We start from the raw sequence: 20,542 nt of genomic DNA, 5'->3' as shown, positions 1-20,542 counted from the left end.
GCTAAACATGAGTTACCTGAGAAGTTTTAAGTAAAAAATACTTACAGACACAGAAGGTTTTTCATCTGAAATATAAAATATATATATATACAGTATAAATACAGTTTAGCTTGCTCTGATTTGTGGTTGTCTTAGCTAAAGCCAATTAAAGATTCTCAAATTTTTAAATTAGTAGATGACTATTTTAAATAATTGATTAATCAGGGTTTTTAAGATTTATTTTTTCTGTTCTACTCAAAATGTTATTATAAATCTTAAGTACTAAAATCTAGCTAAAAAGCCAAACCAAAATTGATTGCTTTAAAAAACAGTCTATAGTCTCTGGAGCCTTTAGATGTTTAGATGAGGGCCACCCTACCATCACTATTTAAGTTTTTAAGAGCTAAATAGATTTTTTTTTTTTTTAGATAATTTCATAACATTTCATTGATATACACACAATACAACAAAATGTATGTTTTGCCAAATGTAACAATCTTTTATTGTAATTAGGAGCATCTTAAAATCCATTTTAAAAGGTTCTACAAAGATTTTTTTTTCTCCATAGTTTTTATTAATCCGCATGATATTTGCTTAACTTTTTTATCCTAAATATGTCAGCTGTATCTGGACATTTTAACCAGATCATTCTGTTAGCCACTGATTGTATGCCATTGATCTAAAACTCCAGGTTGTACTGTTCAGACATAGTAAACTGATTGGAAGCATTTCCGTTATTATGTAGTGATGTTTTTCCTCATGGAACTATTTTGAACAAACGAGTCCTTCCACTGATCTGTCCATCTCCTCTACCGTCCTGATCAGGAGGAAGTCTGAGGTCATGCTGACTTCCGGCCTTTTTTCGCTGCTCTCAGAACGCCTGATGCTTCACTCCAACCCGTTCACCATGACAACCTACAACAGCCTCTTTGAGGTCAGTCTGCATTAGCTGATTGTTGATTCTAGAGGCAGTATATAAGAAGACATGTTCTATAATAATCTGCAGTATAGTTTTGGTCAATGTTTAATGTTCTGATTACTGGTGTGTGTAAACTGGATTAAGATACAATTATAAATGAGTAAAGTATCTTATCTTTTAAAAAAGGTACAGTAGTTTAGATTAATAATTAGAGTGTAAACACGTGTCGGACTGTTGTTTATTTCTGTTATTGCTCGGATTAATTGGACTATGATCCTCTTTTCTGTAACCTCGTAGATTTTGACCGAGCAGATCTGTACTCAAGTGATCCACAAGCAACATCCAGACCCCGACTCCACCGTGAAGATTCTCAACCCTCGTAAGTGCCTCCCAGCGCCACATTGCTCCTCTAAATCATCCCCAGCAGCTCAGTGTCTGCATACCTGCAGTCCCATTCTGCCGCAGGATGATCCCAGTGGAAGCTTTCGATCGGCGGGCTGTATACTAACAAATGAACGCTGTAAATTTGAAAAGCTGTGTGTATATTCCTACTGCTGAATCCCAGATGTAATCCAAACATTAGGCTGGTCCAAACACTTTGTGACAGATTGACACTCATGAGGTTGTTTAAGCGAATTACTTGGCTGTTCCTTGGCAGGACTGACTTGCAAATAAAGGAAAGATAAATGGAATAAAATGATTTAGGCTTCTGTTTAACAGAATCTAACATTTTGAAAGTTTCATATAAAAATTTTATTTTTATTTTTCATCATTAACATATTAAATTTTAGATAATGTTTTTGCTCTTCACTCTAAAATGTTGCCGGTTCTTTGGATGGCATCTATGTGAAAAGTGTTACTATGACAGCTAGACAATTTTAGTGTCTTTTAAAATCTGGAGCAATGTTAGGAAAATCTGAAAATGGTACTGAAAAATATTTTTGGCTCCATTTATTTAGAACCAGAAAAAACTCTGGCTTTCTAAAACGAATGGCTCAGACAGTGGTTTATTTTTAGACTGATTATACATAATTATATGTTGTAAATATATCAAATTTATCTGGTTACTTATTTTTAAATATAAAATGATAATGGCTATAAATAAATGAGGCCGTTTCTGTGTCCTTGTCATCTCCCTAAGGGATAATCTAAGGCGGTAATATATTACTAGATGATGCAGTCTGATCAAGCTGCCATTAGCACATCAGCGTCATTATTTTCACCTTAGAATAAAACAGGTTAACCCATTTTCAAATCATTTGAGGTTTCCTCTTGTCGGATGGCTGTTTTCCTTTCCCTCCATCGCATACAGTATAGGATGATTGCAAATTTGGCTACTGCAAGCAGCCTTCCATCCACAGAAGCCTCTGCTAACTGAGTGAGCCGAGTTTCCCTGGATGGGAAACACTTTACCAAATTCACATTGTAAACAAATCTTTCATAAATATAATCAAATTGGAATGCTTGTAACTAACTTTGAACAAATCAATGATTAGAGTGGATTTACTTCAGATTGCCCTGAGAAGACATTTGTTCTAAATCTGCTGTATAAATAAACTACATTGAGTTGACATCTGGAGATATTCACATGGTGATCATCACTAAAAGATGTTTTTCTGCTGTCTGAGAGACTAAAACCTGACTTAATAGTAAAAAAAAAAGCTGAGGAGTCCCAGTACAACAAGGTGATGATCTTAGATGCATCAATTGTGACGATACAATAGGTCCTTAATCTGAAAATGTTTTAGTAAACAAAGAAAAAAGAAAAAGTGCTGCTGATTTGTGTTATTCTAGAAACTTCTTAAGGTTTAGAAAATAATACCGGATTTAGCAATACTTCAGGGAAAATTCTCAGAAGATGATATGTGGATCTCTTATTGGTGGATATATATATATATATATAAAATTAAAAAAATAATTTTGATCTCATATGCTGCAGAAACTTTATCCTTTTGTCCAATTTTCTGTCAGCTTTTAGTTTTTTTACATGTTGAAATATTTCAGACTTTTTTTTTTTTTTCTCCAGCTCTTTCCTCCCATTTCTTCTGTACCCGCACATGTGCAAAATGGCTTTAATCAATTTGAAATTCAAGCGCTTGCTGTAATCACAACCAAGGTTTACTTCCAACCAGCCTTAATCTGACAAGCTCTGCTGTAGTCACATACTGATTATCTTAGAGGTCTTTATTGTGTTAAAAACTCTCCCGCTCAACCGTGCTGGACAGGCGGTTTATATATCATGGAAACCTTGTGGACGTTTGTACATGTGCCCTTGTGCTATGAAGCACAGAGCAGTGGTCTGTTTCTTCTTTGCTCTGTATTCTCTTGATTTAATCTGTGACAAACTCCCAAAATGGCCCCCTGATTGCAGTCTTTAGTAACGTCAGAGCCAATCAAACAAACCGAGGAAGTAGCATTTCCTTCAAATTAACTCAAGGGAAAAGAACCGAGAGCAAATGGAAAAAAAGAAGGGATCACGCCATCCCTCCGTCCTCATTCCCACTACATGCTGGGGTAATTTTCTGGCGGTAAAGGTTCAGCGACTCATAATTTGAGTGACTAAGGCGTAGAAACAACACAACTGTCTGCAGGGGCAAAGGGGGGTGCTTTGGTTAGCACTAAGTTCCGAAGAGACAAGTGAAATCCTAGCCCCACCATCTCTCTGCTCAGTGCAAATGCACACTGACAGTGTCTAGATAATTAATCTAAACAGTCAGTCTCCTCGGTTTAACCAAAGCCAAATCCTTTCAGAAGTGTCTGGGACCCTGGCACGCCTGTTTACAAGAGCTCCAAAACCATTTCAATGCAATACACATCATTATTATAACTTTCCTTTTTTTGTTTTTGCCTGGCTTTTGTTTTGTTTTATAGGAGAGAATGAGATTTTCTGTAGTGTGTCGCTGTAAATGGAGACAGCCTCTTGGACCTCAACAAATATGTAGATTTAGGGTTTACCTTACTAAATCCTTTTTTCTCACATTTTGTGTTAACTACAAACTGCAATGTATTGTATTGGTATTTAGTGTGTGAACAAAGTGAAATTTGAAAGTCAGATTTCTATATAGCTTAAGTTATATGCGGGTGATTTTGTTTACTTATTTGGTAACTTTTCCGTGCATTTAGTTTATTCGATTTTTTTCCAGAGTACTTTTTTTCAAAGTAAAGGGAATGCCTACAGCACACATCAATTTTGTATGCAGCATTTAATTGGACAAACAGTAAAAATCCAAATAAGGTAGAGATTAAAAATGGGACTGATGCCTTTTGCAAAACATTGAAGACCGTTTACTAGAAATGGCTAATAAAAGAAAAATTTCTGGGATTTTTTTCTGGTTAGTTACGTTCTCCTTTTCAGAGATAATGAATAGAATAAGGACTTTATTCTTGTCTGTTTTTTCTCTTCCAGAGATCCTGAAGGTAATCGCTGCTCTCCTAAAGAACTCTCCCCAATCGCCTGAGAGTATGGAAGTTCGCAGGGTGTTTCTGTCAGACATGATCAAACTGTTCAATAACAGCCGAGAGAACCGCAGGTAAAAAGCCCACCTTTCGCAGGGTGTAGAGGCACAGACCCACGTGGCGATACAGTAAGCCTTACTGCACGCTCTCATTGCTGTGTGTTTTTATTGTTTCAGGAGCCTGCTGCAGTGCTCGGTGTGGCAGGAGTGGATGCTCTCCCTGTCCTTCGTCAACCCCAGAAACAACGAGGAGCAGAAAATTACTGAGATGGTGTACGCCATCTTCCGCATCCTGCTATACCACGCCATCAAATACGAGTGGGGCGGCTGGCGCGTCTGGGTGGACACCCTGTCCATCACCCATTCCAAGGTCAGGGTGCTCATTATGTCCATGCACAGCTCTCTTGCAGTTGAATCTGTCTCTAAAAAAACCAAAACACCAAAACTTTTTTTTTCTAGTTTTCTTTTTCCTCCCTTTGGATTCCGTTGGATGCTGTCACTTTGTATAAACTCAACAGCATGTAACCCACACGCTCACATCTTGCAGCAATATCGTTAACCTAAACACTCATCACATAACTGTAACTTTAACCGTCACCCTCACTTGGACTGCAGCTAAAATCCGAGCAACTGGGTCACATGTGACTGAGAAAATGCAGCTCATCATAGAAGAACTTACAGGCCATTATCCCCATCGTCTGCCTTTTTAACTCCTGCTCTATATGCTAACACTGTAACCTAAGCTACACTCCCCTTGCCCATCAGATTAAACTATGAAAGCTTTACACTGATTATAATTTAAAAGCTCATTACAGTACGAACCGATTGGACTGAATCCCGTCGGCCTTTCCTTTATTTATGCTAAGAGTTTCTCTCTTTCACACTGAACAGATAAGAATAAACTGCTGGCACTTATTATCTCCAAAAGCTGCATTCAAAATACTGCTTCAGAAATACTTTGTTGATATCACATTACATGACTCTGTTCCAGGGCAGTGAAATAATTGAGGTTGGTGTCAGATTGTGGTCTGGGGGGCTTTTAACCCTGGCAGATTGTAAGTCGAGTGAAGGAAGTGCTGGTGATATGAGACGGTCCTCAGTCACCTGGGGGTGCTGTGAAGGCTGCCGTCCAACAGGGGGCACACACACACCTTTGGGAAAGAAGGTTGTTAGTGGGGTGCATCTCTCCACGACTGAACAGGAGACACAAAGTGTGGCATACCCATGAAATTACTTCTGAGACATTTAAAACAAATTGTTTGCGCAATGCACTCAAAAAATTCCAAAATTTAAGTTATAGTGGTTAAAAAAATATAGAAATATCTAAATTATTATTTTCTTAGGCTTCAAAACAAATATTTGCTCAGGAGTGATTTAGAAACTGGTACAAAATTCCCATTATTAGCCCAATAATTGCTCAAGATCTGTGCTGTTTTTACGGCATCCCGAAGAATTTTACACATGCAATGAAAGTGAACCTTCTGTGCATCTAGTGAATTTATTTGCAGCGAGTGCAAGCCACCAAGATACATGCATCTGCTATGGAGAAAAGCTAAAGAAACTCAATTGCAATTTTATTGTCCCGTTTGATAGATTTGCTGCCACCTTTGTAGCACCAGAGTTGTTTGTCACTGTTGCTCTCTCCTCCCACTGCTGCAGGGCAATGTGCTGGTGTATGTGTGTGTGGGACTCTGTGTGTTTGGGTGATTCCAAGTTAGCAGCCGCATTTTTTTTTTATCCTACTCTCCTGGGTTTCTAGCAAGTCCTTTTTTCAAAGGACATTGAATATTCATCGTTGCAATGCAAGAGCAGTGGGCGAAACAAGGCCTCATAAATACAACAATCCCACTGGGATCCTCCAGAACTGATGTGCAGATATTCTTTTAGAAATGCACATTATCCTCTATTACAGACTTAGATTAGCTGGTTCCAACAATGAAATTCTCAAAGTATCACAACATGGATACCCAATACAGGATTTTTAATGCCAGTACTGTTTTTTTTTTTTTTTTTTTTTTTTTTTTTATCATCAATCTAATTCCTTATAGGTGATGCCAATTGCTGACTTTTTTATTTTTTTTCCAGGCCCAGTAACAAATTTTATACGTCTCAATATAAATAAAAAATAAAAATAAAATTAACAAATCAAATTAAATCTTAATAATAGAAAGCAGAATTGAGTGAAAAGCAGTGCATGCTCCTCACCGCAACATCCGCAAACACATCACATACAGGTAAAGAAACACCAATATCGGTTAAAAACTCTGGCCGGTCGATGTATCGGTCTATCTTTATCACTCTGGAAACAAATTTAGATTTGCTAATGGTTTCAGATTTAAAATCAAATTTTATAACATTTGTATTTTAAAAATTGCGCCAATGTTCTACAGCTGCTCAAGTAATTTAGCAAAAAATTCAGTTATGCTGAAGTAATTTATTTAAATATTGATACATATACTTGACCATAAGATACAAATGAAGCACTTTTTGTTTTTTTTTGCAGAATATTAAAAGCAGAGGAAATTTTATTTTTTTGACACACTTGATTGTGTCAAATTAATACATCGGAAGCTCTTCACTAGACACCCTGAAAAATAAAAAATAAAACTGCTGCTTTAAAATTATTATATTTATGTAGGTGGAAAAATTAATTAAGAAAAAGTAAATAAGAATATTCAAAGATGCAAAAATCTTTTAACCCTTGTTAAAACCGAAAAAAATGTGCATAATATAAGCCCTTTTTAAAGAGCCTGTCAGGGAAATGGTGAGTTCTTTAAAAGAAATCTCAGAAATCAACACATGTCACGATCTATGGATATTTATGACCAGAGATTTCAGCCTGGAAAGAGTTTCAAAACCATTTCTAAGGATTCACTAGTGAGCTAGATTGAGAGCCATGGATTGGCCAACCTGAAAAACTTGACAAATTATCTCCAAAAACATAAGTCATAGCTGATCTGCCTTTATATGCCACCTAAAGCACCTCAAAATGACTATAAATTGCATACATTAACTGAATTGGATACAGTTCTTAAACACTTTGAATAGCAGGCAGAAGCTTTGCTTCTCTGTAAAGGTAGAACTGAATATTTAACCTGGGTAGTCAAACTCATGCTAACTCTTACTATATGATGGATAATTTTGTTGGAAAAAAGAAAATGAACCTCCCCCCCATCTCGATTACTTTTTTTCTTTAACTAATTGTACACGGAGAACTAAATAATTGAACTTGGAAATGAAACCAGTTTCTATAGATATAAGGTTAAACATTTAGTTTAACTTTGATAACTACATATAACAAAAATATTATTATGGAGAGGTTTTATTTAGGTGACAAGTATAAAACAAACATAACATAAAACATTATAAAACAAAGTTAAAGTGATAAAAGAGAGTTTTACAGCATTTTGTACAGGTAAGCAAAGACTCTCTCTATCCCCAAGCAAATGCACATACATAGATGCACACCATGTGCTAAAGATGCCTTTTATTCCATTTTTACTTGTATTTCCAAGCTACACAACATGTAAATAAGCCACTGAGGTGCATAACTTTCCACAGATTTTTGCCAAGTGAGCAAAAAAAAAAGGAGCCTGGTTTGCTCCGGTCCTCAAAGTTGCTCTCCCTCATGCACACAAACCCTACCTGCCTCATTTAGGGATTAACGTCTCTTACAAAACAAATCATGGCAAAGTGTTTGGTTAAAACACCCTTATAGGTGACCGATAATGCTAAATGCACAATTATGCCCTTCTGTTGCAGAAAGAGACAATTCATACTAATGTCTTTTGAAGCTGGTTTGGCTCCAGATTCCATACATTTTTACAGAAAGTTTGTCTGTGACACTAGAGCTGTAGTATTAAAGCTGATGGACTGGAGCTCTGACAATGTGAGTTCTATCACATGAGAAAACACACTGAATATGATGGATATAGAGAAATAATAGACTGAAACAATAGTTCTTCATCAAAAGAAGTAAAGCAGGTGGACATTTTGACTTAATGGTATCAAAAAACTATTTCTAAAACTCAGTCACTCAACTAAGGCTAAGCAAACTCGGGTTATTTAACAGAGGAATAATTAAAATACACTAGAAAGTGACCCTTTAAAGGTATTACTACAGTACATGAAAAGGCAAATTTTTAGACAATACAGTCGATTGCAATCAGGATGTTGTGATATTGCCTGTTATGAATGAACTTCAATTAAAACAATATGGCAGAGAGTGAACAAAGAGTGAAAAAGCATAGATGGTAGTAGCTTTTTTTTTCCCCCATCCGCATCTTTTGCCACCAAGGATGGCAAAACCAGTTCTTGGGTTTAGTAGGAATTACTTTTTCACAAAAGGTAAGGTTGGTCTGGGTTGGCTTTATAATTACTATAAAATCTTAACTGCATTTTTAATTTTATCTGTCTTTGTCTGACAACAACGGTGTTTTTGTACCTGCCATGTTCAGACTCTAGTCCATTTCAGCATCACCCCTTTTGTTTGAAAACAAACTTAGTTTTCTCAGTCAAACAAACGGTTTGCTTTGGTTGTGAGTACAAACCAGCCTCATATGTCCCAACAACAGGAACTGTATGCCTCTTTGGTACGAATGAACCAATGCAACAGGGTCTGTAAGAAAGGTGAATGCTAGATGTTTTACTCGTTTTGCCGTCTTTTGCTTAAAATTGCTGCTACCATCATATTGGGGCACGGACCAGATCACATAATCTCCTTTAGCTTGAACAATTTTTTTCCCAATCCCATTCTAAATAAGAGAGATTTTCAGGTCTGTACTCTGCTTAGCCCTAATTGTTTAAAGCAGCAACTGTCACACAATTGTAAAAAGTACAATGTGAAAACCACGTGCACCGAACAAAAAACAAATAAACAACTTTCTTGGTGTGAATTCACCCTAAAATCTGTTTCATATCCCAAAGCATTTTAGTGTGACTAAAAACATTAACGCAGAACAAATACAGCAAATGCTTTTTCACAGAATCTATTAGAATTGTGTCTGTTCTTGTCTACATAGAGTAACTCTAACAGTCTAACATAACAAACCAGTTGTAATCTTGGAAAACCAGGGTGTTCTGATTTTTATATTGAAAAATGAGCTACAGTACAACCCCTTCAACCTTAAAGGGACCTTTACACTTGAGATCAGTTTTCAAGTGTGCACTTTGTGTATATATTTCTGTCAGTCATCTGCAAAGGAGCATATCTGCATGCATGTCTTGTTAACAGACAGATGTGCTTGCAGGTGGGCACACTGACATCACAGCCCTCCCAGTCTCAGTTCACACATCCCCTCCAAGGTGCCCCTCATCCATCTCTGCACAAGACTCAGTTTGAGAACAAGGAGCCCTCTAAAAGAGAGAGCCCTTGACTCTCCTATGCCCTTCACTCTCCTACTCTCAACTGGCTTCATTACATATTAGGCCCAAAAGAGATAAAGAGTAGAAACTAGAACAGGTGTTTGCATTGATCACTTTGCTGATTTTCTTCTGCTGGAATTTGAAATAATACAGTATTGTTTTTTTTTTTTTTTAGCAAAACCCCTTTTTTAATATTTCAAGATCTTAACGTGTTTAAAACCATTAGGTACATCATGACAGGAGAAAGGTAGAAGGTTGACACATTATTCACTTTTGATCCCTTTTAACATCAAACTGCGGATGGCTATAAAGAGCCTGTTGCTGTTGTCAGAATCACATACCTATACTGAGAAATTTGGTAGCAGCAGCTATAAAGTCTTTAAGTGACTTCAGCTTTTTTGGAGTCGGAAACTCGTAGTACAATTTGAGGACAACTGAATTCGTAACATCCCTTATCTTTTTTTATTTAAACTTTTTTGTATTTTTGTATTCAATGACTTGTTCTCTGAGGTATAAATAGGACTTGACTGAGAAGCCTTTTTTTTTTTTTTTTTGCTGATGGACAATAGGCTTAAAAAAGTAATGTATGTCTTGACACTACACACAGTGAGCAGGATAGTAAAATACTGTGTTTTACTGCTTAGGCTGAATCAGTAACTGACTTTTTAAGAAGCAGTTCTTACTGGACGAGACATTTTATTTGCTTAGTTCTAAAATGACTCAAAGGATATATGCTTGTTTAAGGCTTTTAAATATGTAGCTTATAAAGCTAGAAGCTTCCTTTTTGTGTGGATAATTGCTGCACATGAACATCGTTGATGCCTAGTAGCAAAAAACACGGCAAACAACAAGCAGACAAACTAAGAACATTGTTTTGACATGAAGATAGGATGCAGATTGTTTTTTAAAGGGCAAATCTACATGAATGCAACAGCAGCAAAGGACTGGTTGCCTGTTTTTCCTTTCCTCTTAGTTGGATGTTTAATTACATTTAGCCAATTGGATTAGGAGTGTACAGCCAACCCATTCCCATATGTAATGTGCAACCAAGGTCTTAAAAGTTCATAACAAGAAGGAAAAGGTTTTCAAAGTTAGCATTTTGTTAACCTGACCTTCTGCATCCTTATGTGCTGAATAATCTACATTTTATTATATGAAGCTAATGGGAATTTGGAAGTTTTATATGATGTTGTGTGTTGACTAGCTGACTGTCTTTTTTTTTTTTTTTTTTTTTTTTTTTTTTTTTGTATGTTATCATCCAATTTTTTTTTTTTTTGATGCATTACAAATAGCCTGTTATAATCTTAGCCCAAGGTTATAGAAAGAACACTGTGCTGTATTTAAGCTTAAAATGCTAAACAACTGAAGAAAGCGTGTTTTATGCAGCTAATACCATGTTACCTGTCAAATTAGAAAAGCCCCTACATCATCATAACGTTTTTTTTCATAACCCACTATTGCCAGAGCAGTCGAGTCATTGAGTAAACTGAAATTAGATTAGATCAGCACTGATGCCTTAGCCACCCAGGGCAGTTTCTGTATTTTTGAGCAGAGCTAAATGGTCTCTCAAAAACCACACAGACATATACCGCCTCTGTCTAGTGGTAACTGGATCTGTTGCAGAGCCCCTTTTAAGACCAGCATACATCATCGTAATGTACAGACAACATCCTTAATCTATGATGTTATGTGCTTCACCACTTTCCTGCATAATGTCCGCAGCAGTGCAGCCTTAATGCAGCCTTAATGCAGCCTTTTAATTGCTAAAAATGATAAATGTCAAATTAAGCTCAAACTAATGGGTTGGAAGGTCGTCTGGTGTGATCAGTGGGAAAGTGGGTGGAAGAGGGGAAAAAGACGGACCACTGTTGCATTTAGAGTAGGCTGTGCACTCAGAAACAGGCTATAGATTACCAGTCACTGCTTCCCACTACAGAAGATTAATGAGCACCCATGTAGCCGGCTAATTTAGAACAATAACGCCTAATTAATTACAAATAATCAGCCTCTTTCTTCCTCTTTCCTTTCTTCCTCTCTTAATCACTCACTTTCTTTATTTTCTTTTGGATTTTGTTCTTGCCCTTTCATCTTCAGTGTTCTCATGTTCTTTCCTTCTTAGTTTCCCCTCTTTTTTTTTTCTTCCTTCTTCTTCCCCTCTTCTGTCCAAATAGCCCCAGGTGAAAAATCAGCAAAGTGGGTTTGGTTTCTCCCCCACCCCATCATAGGCCCATCTTCGACTCTGAGCTCCAAGCCCAGTGATTAATGCTGGGTCTTAAATTAGGCGTGGGAGGATTTGCCAATGCCGGACACGCACTCAGCACAGCTAAAAGACACAAACTAATAGTATCTACTGCTAATCTATGACTGCTTACATGGACAGCTCCTTCCTCAAATGCCACTGCAAACCATTGTGGGTATATACTAGCAGTCTAGGCTAACCGTATCAGATGGTAAGAAGACTGATAGAGGTTAATAGGCCTTGGGCAGATGCTCACAGGACTGAAGTTTTAAATATGCCAGTTACCCATTAATGGTCCCAGTGGTTACATGATGCACTTAGATTAAATTAAAGAGGAATCCTGACATTATCTTCCTGTTTCTTATTTAGAAGCGTAAGAGTTGTGAAATGAGTAGTTAGACATTTGATATCATTTAAAAACTAAATAGAAGCTGAAAAAATCTAGCATATGTCACTGTTTTTTGTTTGTTTACTTTCCCAGTGTGAGAGGTGTCAAGTAACAAGGTACAAATACTTCATGACCTTACTTAAGTAGACATTTTGGCTATCTATACTATACTGGAGTAATTATTTTCTGGACAACTTTTTACTTCTACTTCTTACATTTTAAAAATAGACTTGTTATTCTGTCCAATTTAAGCTCATTTTCGTTATCCCCTGTTGACATTTATATTACAATTTCAATATTATATTTAAAAAAACAAAAACGAAATAATTTGTTTTATCCAGACAATTTCTTTGTGGTTGGACTTGGCACTGCATAAATTTGTTGTTCCCCACATACCACAATAAATTTCAAGATGATGCAAAGTTATGTTTGACATGGTTACCATTAGTTATAAAAACTAATAAGATTAAATATATGGAAATAATCATCCAGAATAGTAGAAAAATGTTCCTTTAATAGGGTAGAACAATAAAGCATCTGTCCTTAACATTTTGCCTGCATTACTTTTACTTTTATACTTTAAGTAGTTTTAAAAATGGTACTTTTACTTAAGTAAAACGTTTACAGAAGTACAAGTAGGATTTATACTGGAGTAAGAAACATTTATACTTTTGATACCTCTGCCCAAGTGTTATTAGTTAACATGCACCAAAACCTTTGATCCTACAAGTATCATTTAAGTTATTTATATCCGTTTTATAGAAAACAAAATATGACCTGATTAATTACATGGTATTTAGCATTTCTCTCTTAGACCTACAATTGAAGACGTGACAAAATATCCTGGATGACCTAATTCATATTGATTTAATAAGTCAAATATTTTCAACACAATTAATTAACCCTTAATTGGCTCCGTTAAAACTGGGCTTTTTAATCTGTTCTTTGAGATCTGTGCCTCTCAAAATGGCACCAGTATGTTTTATTTAATGTTTTTTTCAGTCATTCATTTAAAAAATGGAAGACATAGTCTGATGCAATATATTTGAAAAAAAAAAAAATTATGAATTGTTAATCTGTTACATACTTAAGTATTTGGTTTTCGTAGCATTTTAGAAATGTTTGGTAGTGGAAGAGCAGTTCCTCATATAGACGGGTTATTTGAAACCATTCACAGATCTTTGATGCCACCTTTTTTTGTTACAGCATACTTTGATGTCTACTTACTGAGAAAAGACAAGTAGAGCTAGATTTAAATATTGCAGTTGATTTAGGCTCAACAGAAAAGTCATCTGGGTTTGCTGATCGACCCTTAGTTTCCTGTTTTCAGCTGAAGTAATTCTGTTGATTAAAGGATTGACGTATCTAGCTTTCAGAAATAATGACTGAAAATACCATTACTCCATTGTGAAGAGTTTCTTGAGAAAGTTGTCGTTCTATCAATGCAGTGGTCCCATTTTTTTATCACACAAATAAGGCATAATCATATATATATATATTTTTTCATTTTTAAACTATCCTCTAAACCCAATAAAGGGTTGTGTGTTTTGAAATCCCAGAGGAACACCAGTTCCTGATTTGCTCAAAAGAGTCCGACTAGCACCAGAAACCATACCACCATCAAATGAGCTTACAGGCCTTTTCTTTCCCATCCTGATGCTTGGTTGGAGAAGTTAGAGAAACACTAAAATGAGTTTATAAACAAGGAAGATAAGTTTAGAAAAAAAAAATTTGTCAAAGAAACAGGACTTTTAGTTTTTATTTACCGCCTATTATTCTGCATCTAGTTTTATTGTCATATAGTACATGCTCATGAAATCCTTAGTATTATCTCTAATAGTGAGACTTCTAACACTGCTATTAATTGTACATTCACAGGTGACATTTGAGCAGCACAAAGAAAGTTTGTCCCGCATGTTCCGTCAGTACCAGCAGCAGGGCTCTACAAGCTCTCGGAGCACCATCCGTACCATCTCTGGTGTCAGCCAAAGCTCTGAAGACTCGAAATCTGTTAACGGGCCACTTGCTGAAGAGATAGCACCCTCAACGGCCATCAAGCTCACAGTAAACACAGAGCCTCAACGTTCCATGGAGTCTGCATCTAGTTCCACTATTGCCTCAACACCAGTGGAGGCTGCAGAGGAAAGAAACACTTCATCCAGCAATGTGACCAACATCCCACCCAGCACCGAGCAAGGGCAGGAAGTGAAAATGGACGAGTCCTCTGGAGATCAATCAAATGTTGACAAAGAAACTGGAGCTACTGTGATGCACCAAAATGTAGAAAAACAGGAGGAATCAGTTAAACCAGCAACCGAGAAGAGCAACGAGGATCCAGAAACGGCTGGAAGTGTTCAGAGTGGAGCTGCTGGTGCAAATACCAAGGAGGTGGTGAAAGACTCTGTTGTTTCAACCAATGATGATGCAGAGACCCAGGATGAAAAAGGTGATCCACCTTCTACAGCAGAACAACATTCTGGGGTGTCTGAAGAAGGAGACCAGGTTGAGCAAATGTCCCCTGAACCTTCAGCTTCTCTGGAGAACAGTGTTCTGGGCGGAGCCTCTGTCTTAAACGAGGACTTGGTTGACGTGTCGTCAATCAGTGACCAGATTAACCCAAGCGATGTAGATGATAGTCAAGAAGATTCCTCCTATGTTTCAGCTGCTACAGGAGAGGAAGGAGAACTATTTAAAAAAGAGGAAGATAAGCAAGAAGAAGATGGTAGCAAAACAAAAGAGCTCCAAAAAGAAGGGACAGAAATGGTCGATGGCAAAAAGGAATTAGAGACTGTTGGGAAAGAAGCAAAGGAAGCATCTGTAGAGAATCAGGTGTCTTGCTCAAAAAGTCAGACATCTCCCGCTGAAACAGAGGATCAAAGTGTCAAAGAACCCACCAAAGAAAATGTAAATGATTCACAGTCTTCCTCTGTAGCGGAAGGTGCTGCTACAGACCAGCAGGCCTCAGATGTTTCAGCAATTCCTTCAGTCCAGGACGCTCCTGCAGCTGCAGAGGTAACCTCACAAGACCCAGCTTCAAAGTCCAGTGAGCTCACTGCAGAGGGGACCCTCGCTGGTGCCCCCGACAGCAGCACTGCCAGCTCTAGCTCTACCACCAGCAAGGGCTCAAATTCTGCCCCCAAGACCAAAGAGATTAAAATCGCCCGACTTGACGTGGCAAACGTGGCCATCGATACAGAGAGACTTGAACTGAAGGAGACCCCTGCCGCAGTATGCATCTATTTATTGGTTCTCACCATTAAATGTCCTTTTCAATCCTGCTTGGATTTTAAAGTTGTTTTTTATTGGTTTAAATTAGGAATCAGGCCAAGCAGCATCACCAGGAGCAGCAGCAGGTGAAGCAGTAAGTCCATCAGGCAAAGCAGAAGATGGCAGCACCTCGGCTCCTCGCTCCACCATGTTCCGCATCCCAGAGTTCCGCTGGTCCCACATGCACCAGCGCCTCCTAACTGACCTACTTTTCTCCATTGAGACAGATGTGCAGGCGTGGAGGAGGTAATAACACATGCAGACCCACCTTTGTTTTGTTTATTGCCAATAATATTGATTAGCTGAAAAAGGATTTTTTGTTTTTAATCTGACTATTCAGTGGTAATTTCATGTGTCTGACAGAAAGAGATGTAATTACAAAGTACAACACATCCGCGTTGGGGGAAAATACAAAATAAAATCTGTTAAATGCATGGGATAACAGTCCATTTTGGAGTTCGCTTAGAGCGCATATATATCAGGAGCGGTAGACTGGGCATAAACAATCAATAAAACTTTTTAATTAACAGAATACTTTACCCATGATAGGAGTTCAGGAGGACAGAAAATGGATATAGTAAAATAGTGATTCTCTTTGAACCTCACAAAAATCAAAACAAGGGGCAGTGTAGGTTAGCGTAGCTCATCTTTCCCCTCTATGAAAAAATCCCCCCAGAAATTCGATAAATTTCCCAGATCTCTCTCTGAGAATCCCCTCTCACATCCTCAGTCAGCATATAAACCGTCCCATGGCCTTTATTGCTACGTTTTCCTTTTCTTTAGACATAGTTCCCATTATATCGTTAACATAGGTCTATTAATATTTTCCATCTGTTCTGGTTTAAGAGATGCTGCACAGACTCATAAAGTGGGTCTCTCTATACACAGCCAGTGTGACATGGCAAAAAAAATCAAATCAGCTTAAAAAGTCAGACGCAGCCTTTGTGACCTGGGCTTTAAATCTCTGAGGAGATAACAGATGAAACTCAAAAATTGAATGGGATGGACTGGATTTGAAATATTTCTCTTTTAGTAACTGTTTTGATTTTTAAGTATTAAACAGAAATCAGTTGATTCACAGTCAAATTGCAGGCCTGCTTTTTTATTTGTGAATATATCATCATTTATCAAGAGCAATTTTCCAACTCCTGTTTACAATCAATCAAATTCCAGCGGTTTGGCCCCTGAATTATTGAACTAACTTGTACAGCTTCGTAACACCTCTGTCTGTTAAATGTTAAGATAACAAGGTGAGTAATAACACCATCTTTTTATGGTAGACAAAAGAATTATGCAGTGATGAAAAAACTGTATTTCATAGTTGAAACAACCCAAAACAATGAATGTTATTAAAATGTTAAACACTTAAACACTTAAAAGTTTTAGCTGGATAAAGTAACAGTCAAGGCCAAAATGCTAGTTCGATCGGAACCACTGAAGTTTAATTTCAAGGCTGTTTCCTCAAAAGTTGTCAAATAAATATAAAAGTGGAGAATAAACTCAATAAAACATTAAAAAAACAACACAACATACATTTTTTTTTCTTTTATAGATGTGCTTCTTGTGCAGAAAAAACATTTTTTTTTCAATAAAATTTAGAGACGTTTTACTGCTAGCTTGATAGTTAGCCATGTTTTCTGTAGGCTGTCCATTTTACGCACGTTAACCTGCTTAACTTAACTAGTTTCTTTGAAAAATTACCTTTAATGTACGATAAAATTGTTGACCTTCTGCTATTATGACTGCTTTTATATCCCTTTTCTGTTGTTTTTTTTTAGTTTTAATAAGCATTTCTAAACTACAGGCTTAACCTTTTTGTAACATTATCCCTTCTTTTCACAGAGATGACTAAAATAAATGTTTGCAATCTTAAAAGAGATACTAGGTTTTTAACTTTTTGCTTTAGAGAAAAAAATAATAAGGCATTTGAAAAAGTTTTTTGGGCTGGTCAATACCAGCAAAATGGATTATCTTAATTTTGATGGATATGATATAATTTTAATATTGTTATAAATAAACCTGTTAATGAATAAAATGGTGATTATATATATATATATATATATATATATTATACGGAATAACTGTCCCATAATATCTGCACTATAAATACATTTGTAATTACTCAGAACTGTAAGTGCATTTCTTAGTTTTGTTCTGCTAAACCTGAAGGTGACTCAGATGTTGACCTTGAAGCATCCATCTCTTCAGTGGTACTATTATAAATATGCAAGAGGAATTCCTCTTTACAAAGGGTTACTGATGCATGAATTAAAGCATCTTTTTGATTGATTATTTTTAAGTGTTCTTTTCTTGTCATCTCTCTCTCAGCCACTCCACTAAAACAGTCCTGGACTTTGTGAACAGCAGCGAGAACGTTGTTTTTGTCCACAACAGTATTCATCTTATCTCCCAGGTTGTGGACAATCTTATCATGGCTTGTGGAGGTATTTTACCTCTGCTGTCTGCTGCCACGTCTGCCTCGGTGAGTCCTTCTGTTTTTTAGATGCTCTTTGTTTTCATCCGGGGCTAATGGCACCGGTCACAAGAAGTTATCAATCCATATTGACCTTTTCCAATCACATTAGACTACAGTTAGATGCCCGTTAACATTGTTAGCTTGGTTTGTCTTGTCTGACCTCCTCATGACTTCATTGCTCTTATGTGATTCTATGACTCTGCCTCTGACCTGACCAGCCCGTCTAGGAAATGCTTTGATGCTCAATCCTTCTATAATACACTTAGCAGACGTGTGCAACATGACATTTAAGAAAAAAGTGCACTTTGTAGATGTCATTTTTTCCCCTGGTTTTTAGAAAACACGTCATTTTAGAAATGCAGGTGTCCTGAAATAGCTGTCAGAATATAGCTTATCACATGGGGAATAACTGGAATCCTAATAAGCAAGACTGAACAAGAAGGAAGTTTATCTCATTACCTTGGAAAGAAGGGAGGCTTTTAAAGGAAGCTAATGGCATCTCTGATATCTGGTAGAGAATTGGGACCCAATAAGGCATCATGCCATCACAACGTAGCAGTTATCCAGCTAAGGGCTTTTTAAACATCTTTAGCAGAGGTGTCAGTATTTTTTATATAGATACTTATTATCTATATAATGTGTTACTATAAACTAATATCAAAACTTTTAACAAATTTATTATTTTTTTTCTTTTGCTGTCATGCCATGACATTTTATCCACCTTTTCCTGCGGATATTTTCTTCTCTTGTCCCCCAGCATGAACTGGAGAACATTGAGCCGTCCCAGGGTCTGCCAGTGGAGGCTTCGGTCACCTTCTTACAGCGCCTCATCAACCTCGCAGACGTGCTCATCTTCGCCAGCTCCTTAAACTTTACCGAGATTGAAGCTGAGAAAAACATGTCATCAGGGGGAATCCTGCGTCAGTGCCTTCGCCTTGGTAAACACTATCCTATCAATAAATACCATTGAATACTTTTTTATTCTGTGGATCTTCTCTTTCTGTATTTTTACATATTTTCTCATTTATTACAATTTACTTAAATAGTTCAGATTTTTTTTTCACAACTTTGAACCAAAACCTCTTTTGCTACATTTTATTCTACTAGTGAGGCCTCTGGAATGAGGAGTAGATTGTGTTGCTTTGTATATAAAGTTACTTTGATTTGAATAAACACATGAAGACCTTGTATTTTAAAGCTATTGGGTTTGGGTATTGTAACAGTAGATTCCTCGTTTTCAATAACCCACAGGCTGTGATTTAAAAACTGCTGAAACTCTCAGAGTAATAAGTAACTTTTTTGGTAGATTTGCTGATATAAAGTTAGGTGGAACTAAACCAGAGATGGACAAAACTATTAAACCAACATGAACCAAATGAAAGAAATCTTTAACATTTCAAGCAATGGGGTTTTAGGGCTATGTGATATGACTGAAAAGTGACTGATGATGTAAGTACAGTATCAGTCAGTATTCAGTCGGTATTTATAATTATTGATCCACCCAATTTAGAAAGAAGGGCTAGGGAAAATGGCTGAATTTAAGACATAACTCTAACCTTCTTTAAAAAAGACCTTTAAACTTTTAGGAGGAGATCAGCCTTACTGCCAACCTTGCTTAGCCTGGATTATAGAGGTTCAGATTTTTAGATTTCTGTTTTAATTGTGTAACTAAACTTAACAGATATGTTATCTAAAATCCATTTGGTTTAGTTTATTTAGATTAGTTTAAGAATTTGATTTTTTTCCCCCACCCTTTAAACCAGAACACATTTTTAGCAAATATCAGCTGTATTTATATTTGCAAGACTATTAATTACACAATAACCATCAGAATGATTAATGAATGTCTATATTTACATTCTTGTCAGCTGCAGGTCCTCTAAATCTGAGCTTCAGACAGGATGGAGGGGGTGGGGGAAGAAGGGATTTCAGAACAAAGTCCTTTAGGGAAGAAAAAACTGCTGCTTTCAGCTTTCTGGCTTTTTTAAGAGCTGCTAAAATAGAACAAAAAAATAACTATGCTTAACAACTGCCTCTAGATGTAATTGAGGGTTAGCAAAGGTATAAGAGTGTAAATAAAATAGAATGAAACAAATTTTTTTGTGAACCAAAATAAAAAACCTGTAGCTGAGACTTTAAAATCTGTTTTTTTTTTAACTTTTAGTTATACTTGTCTAGTAGCAGTCTGAACAGAATGACTTTTTTTATTGTTTCTATAAGATGGACGCATCTCCAAAACTTAAAAGGTTTATTGAAGGTTTCAAAGCTTAAAATAATAAAACAATCTAGGTAGGCCCCCCGTTGCTGCTGAAGCTGCTTATAATTCTAGCTATAATGCACAGCGTGCTGCTCTTCTCTCCATTTTTATGGTCAGTGTGAGATCTTTTTAAGCACTTTGAAGATATTATGGTTTTAACTACATCCAACATCTGAGCAGCTTTTCTCTGCAGCCAGT

General features: G+C 36.7%; 1 protein-coding gene across 9 annotated transcripts in view; it reads left to right on the top strand.

Moving 5' to 3' along the window:
• Window positions 1-20,542, top strand: part of lrba (LPS responsive beige-like anchor protein) — a 260,811-nt gene that overhangs the window by 48,197 nt on the left and 192,072 nt on the right. For all 9 annotated transcript variants that reach the window (XM_038271819.1, XM_038271823.1, XM_038271825.1 and 6 more), the window contains exons 18-25: window positions 805-913; window positions 1,196-1,277; window positions 4,305-4,428; window positions 4,531-4,723; window positions 14,223-15,572; window positions 15,661-15,857; window positions 17,940-18,093; window positions 18,845-19,025. In XM_038271819.1, the coding sequence (XP_038127747.1) occupies window positions 805-913; window positions 1,196-1,277; window positions 4,305-4,428; window positions 4,531-4,723; window positions 14,223-15,572; window positions 15,661-15,857; window positions 17,940-18,093; window positions 18,845-19,025 (2,390 nt within the window). The remainder of the gene's footprint in view (window positions 1-804; window positions 914-1,195; window positions 1,278-4,304; window positions 4,429-4,530; window positions 4,724-14,222; window positions 15,573-15,660; window positions 15,858-17,939; window positions 18,094-18,844; window positions 19,026-20,542) is intronic.

The sequence above is a fragment of the Cyprinodon tularosa genome, unplaced genomic scaffold, assembly GCF_016077235.1.
Source record: "Cyprinodon tularosa strain WSP-4 unplaced genomic scaffold, ASM1607723v1 ctg81, whole genome shotgun sequence".
NCBI lineage: Eukaryota > Metazoa > Chordata > Actinopteri > Cyprinodontiformes > Cyprinodontidae > Cyprinodon > Cyprinodon tularosa.
This window is presented reverse-complemented; position numbering and strand designations above follow the sequence as displayed.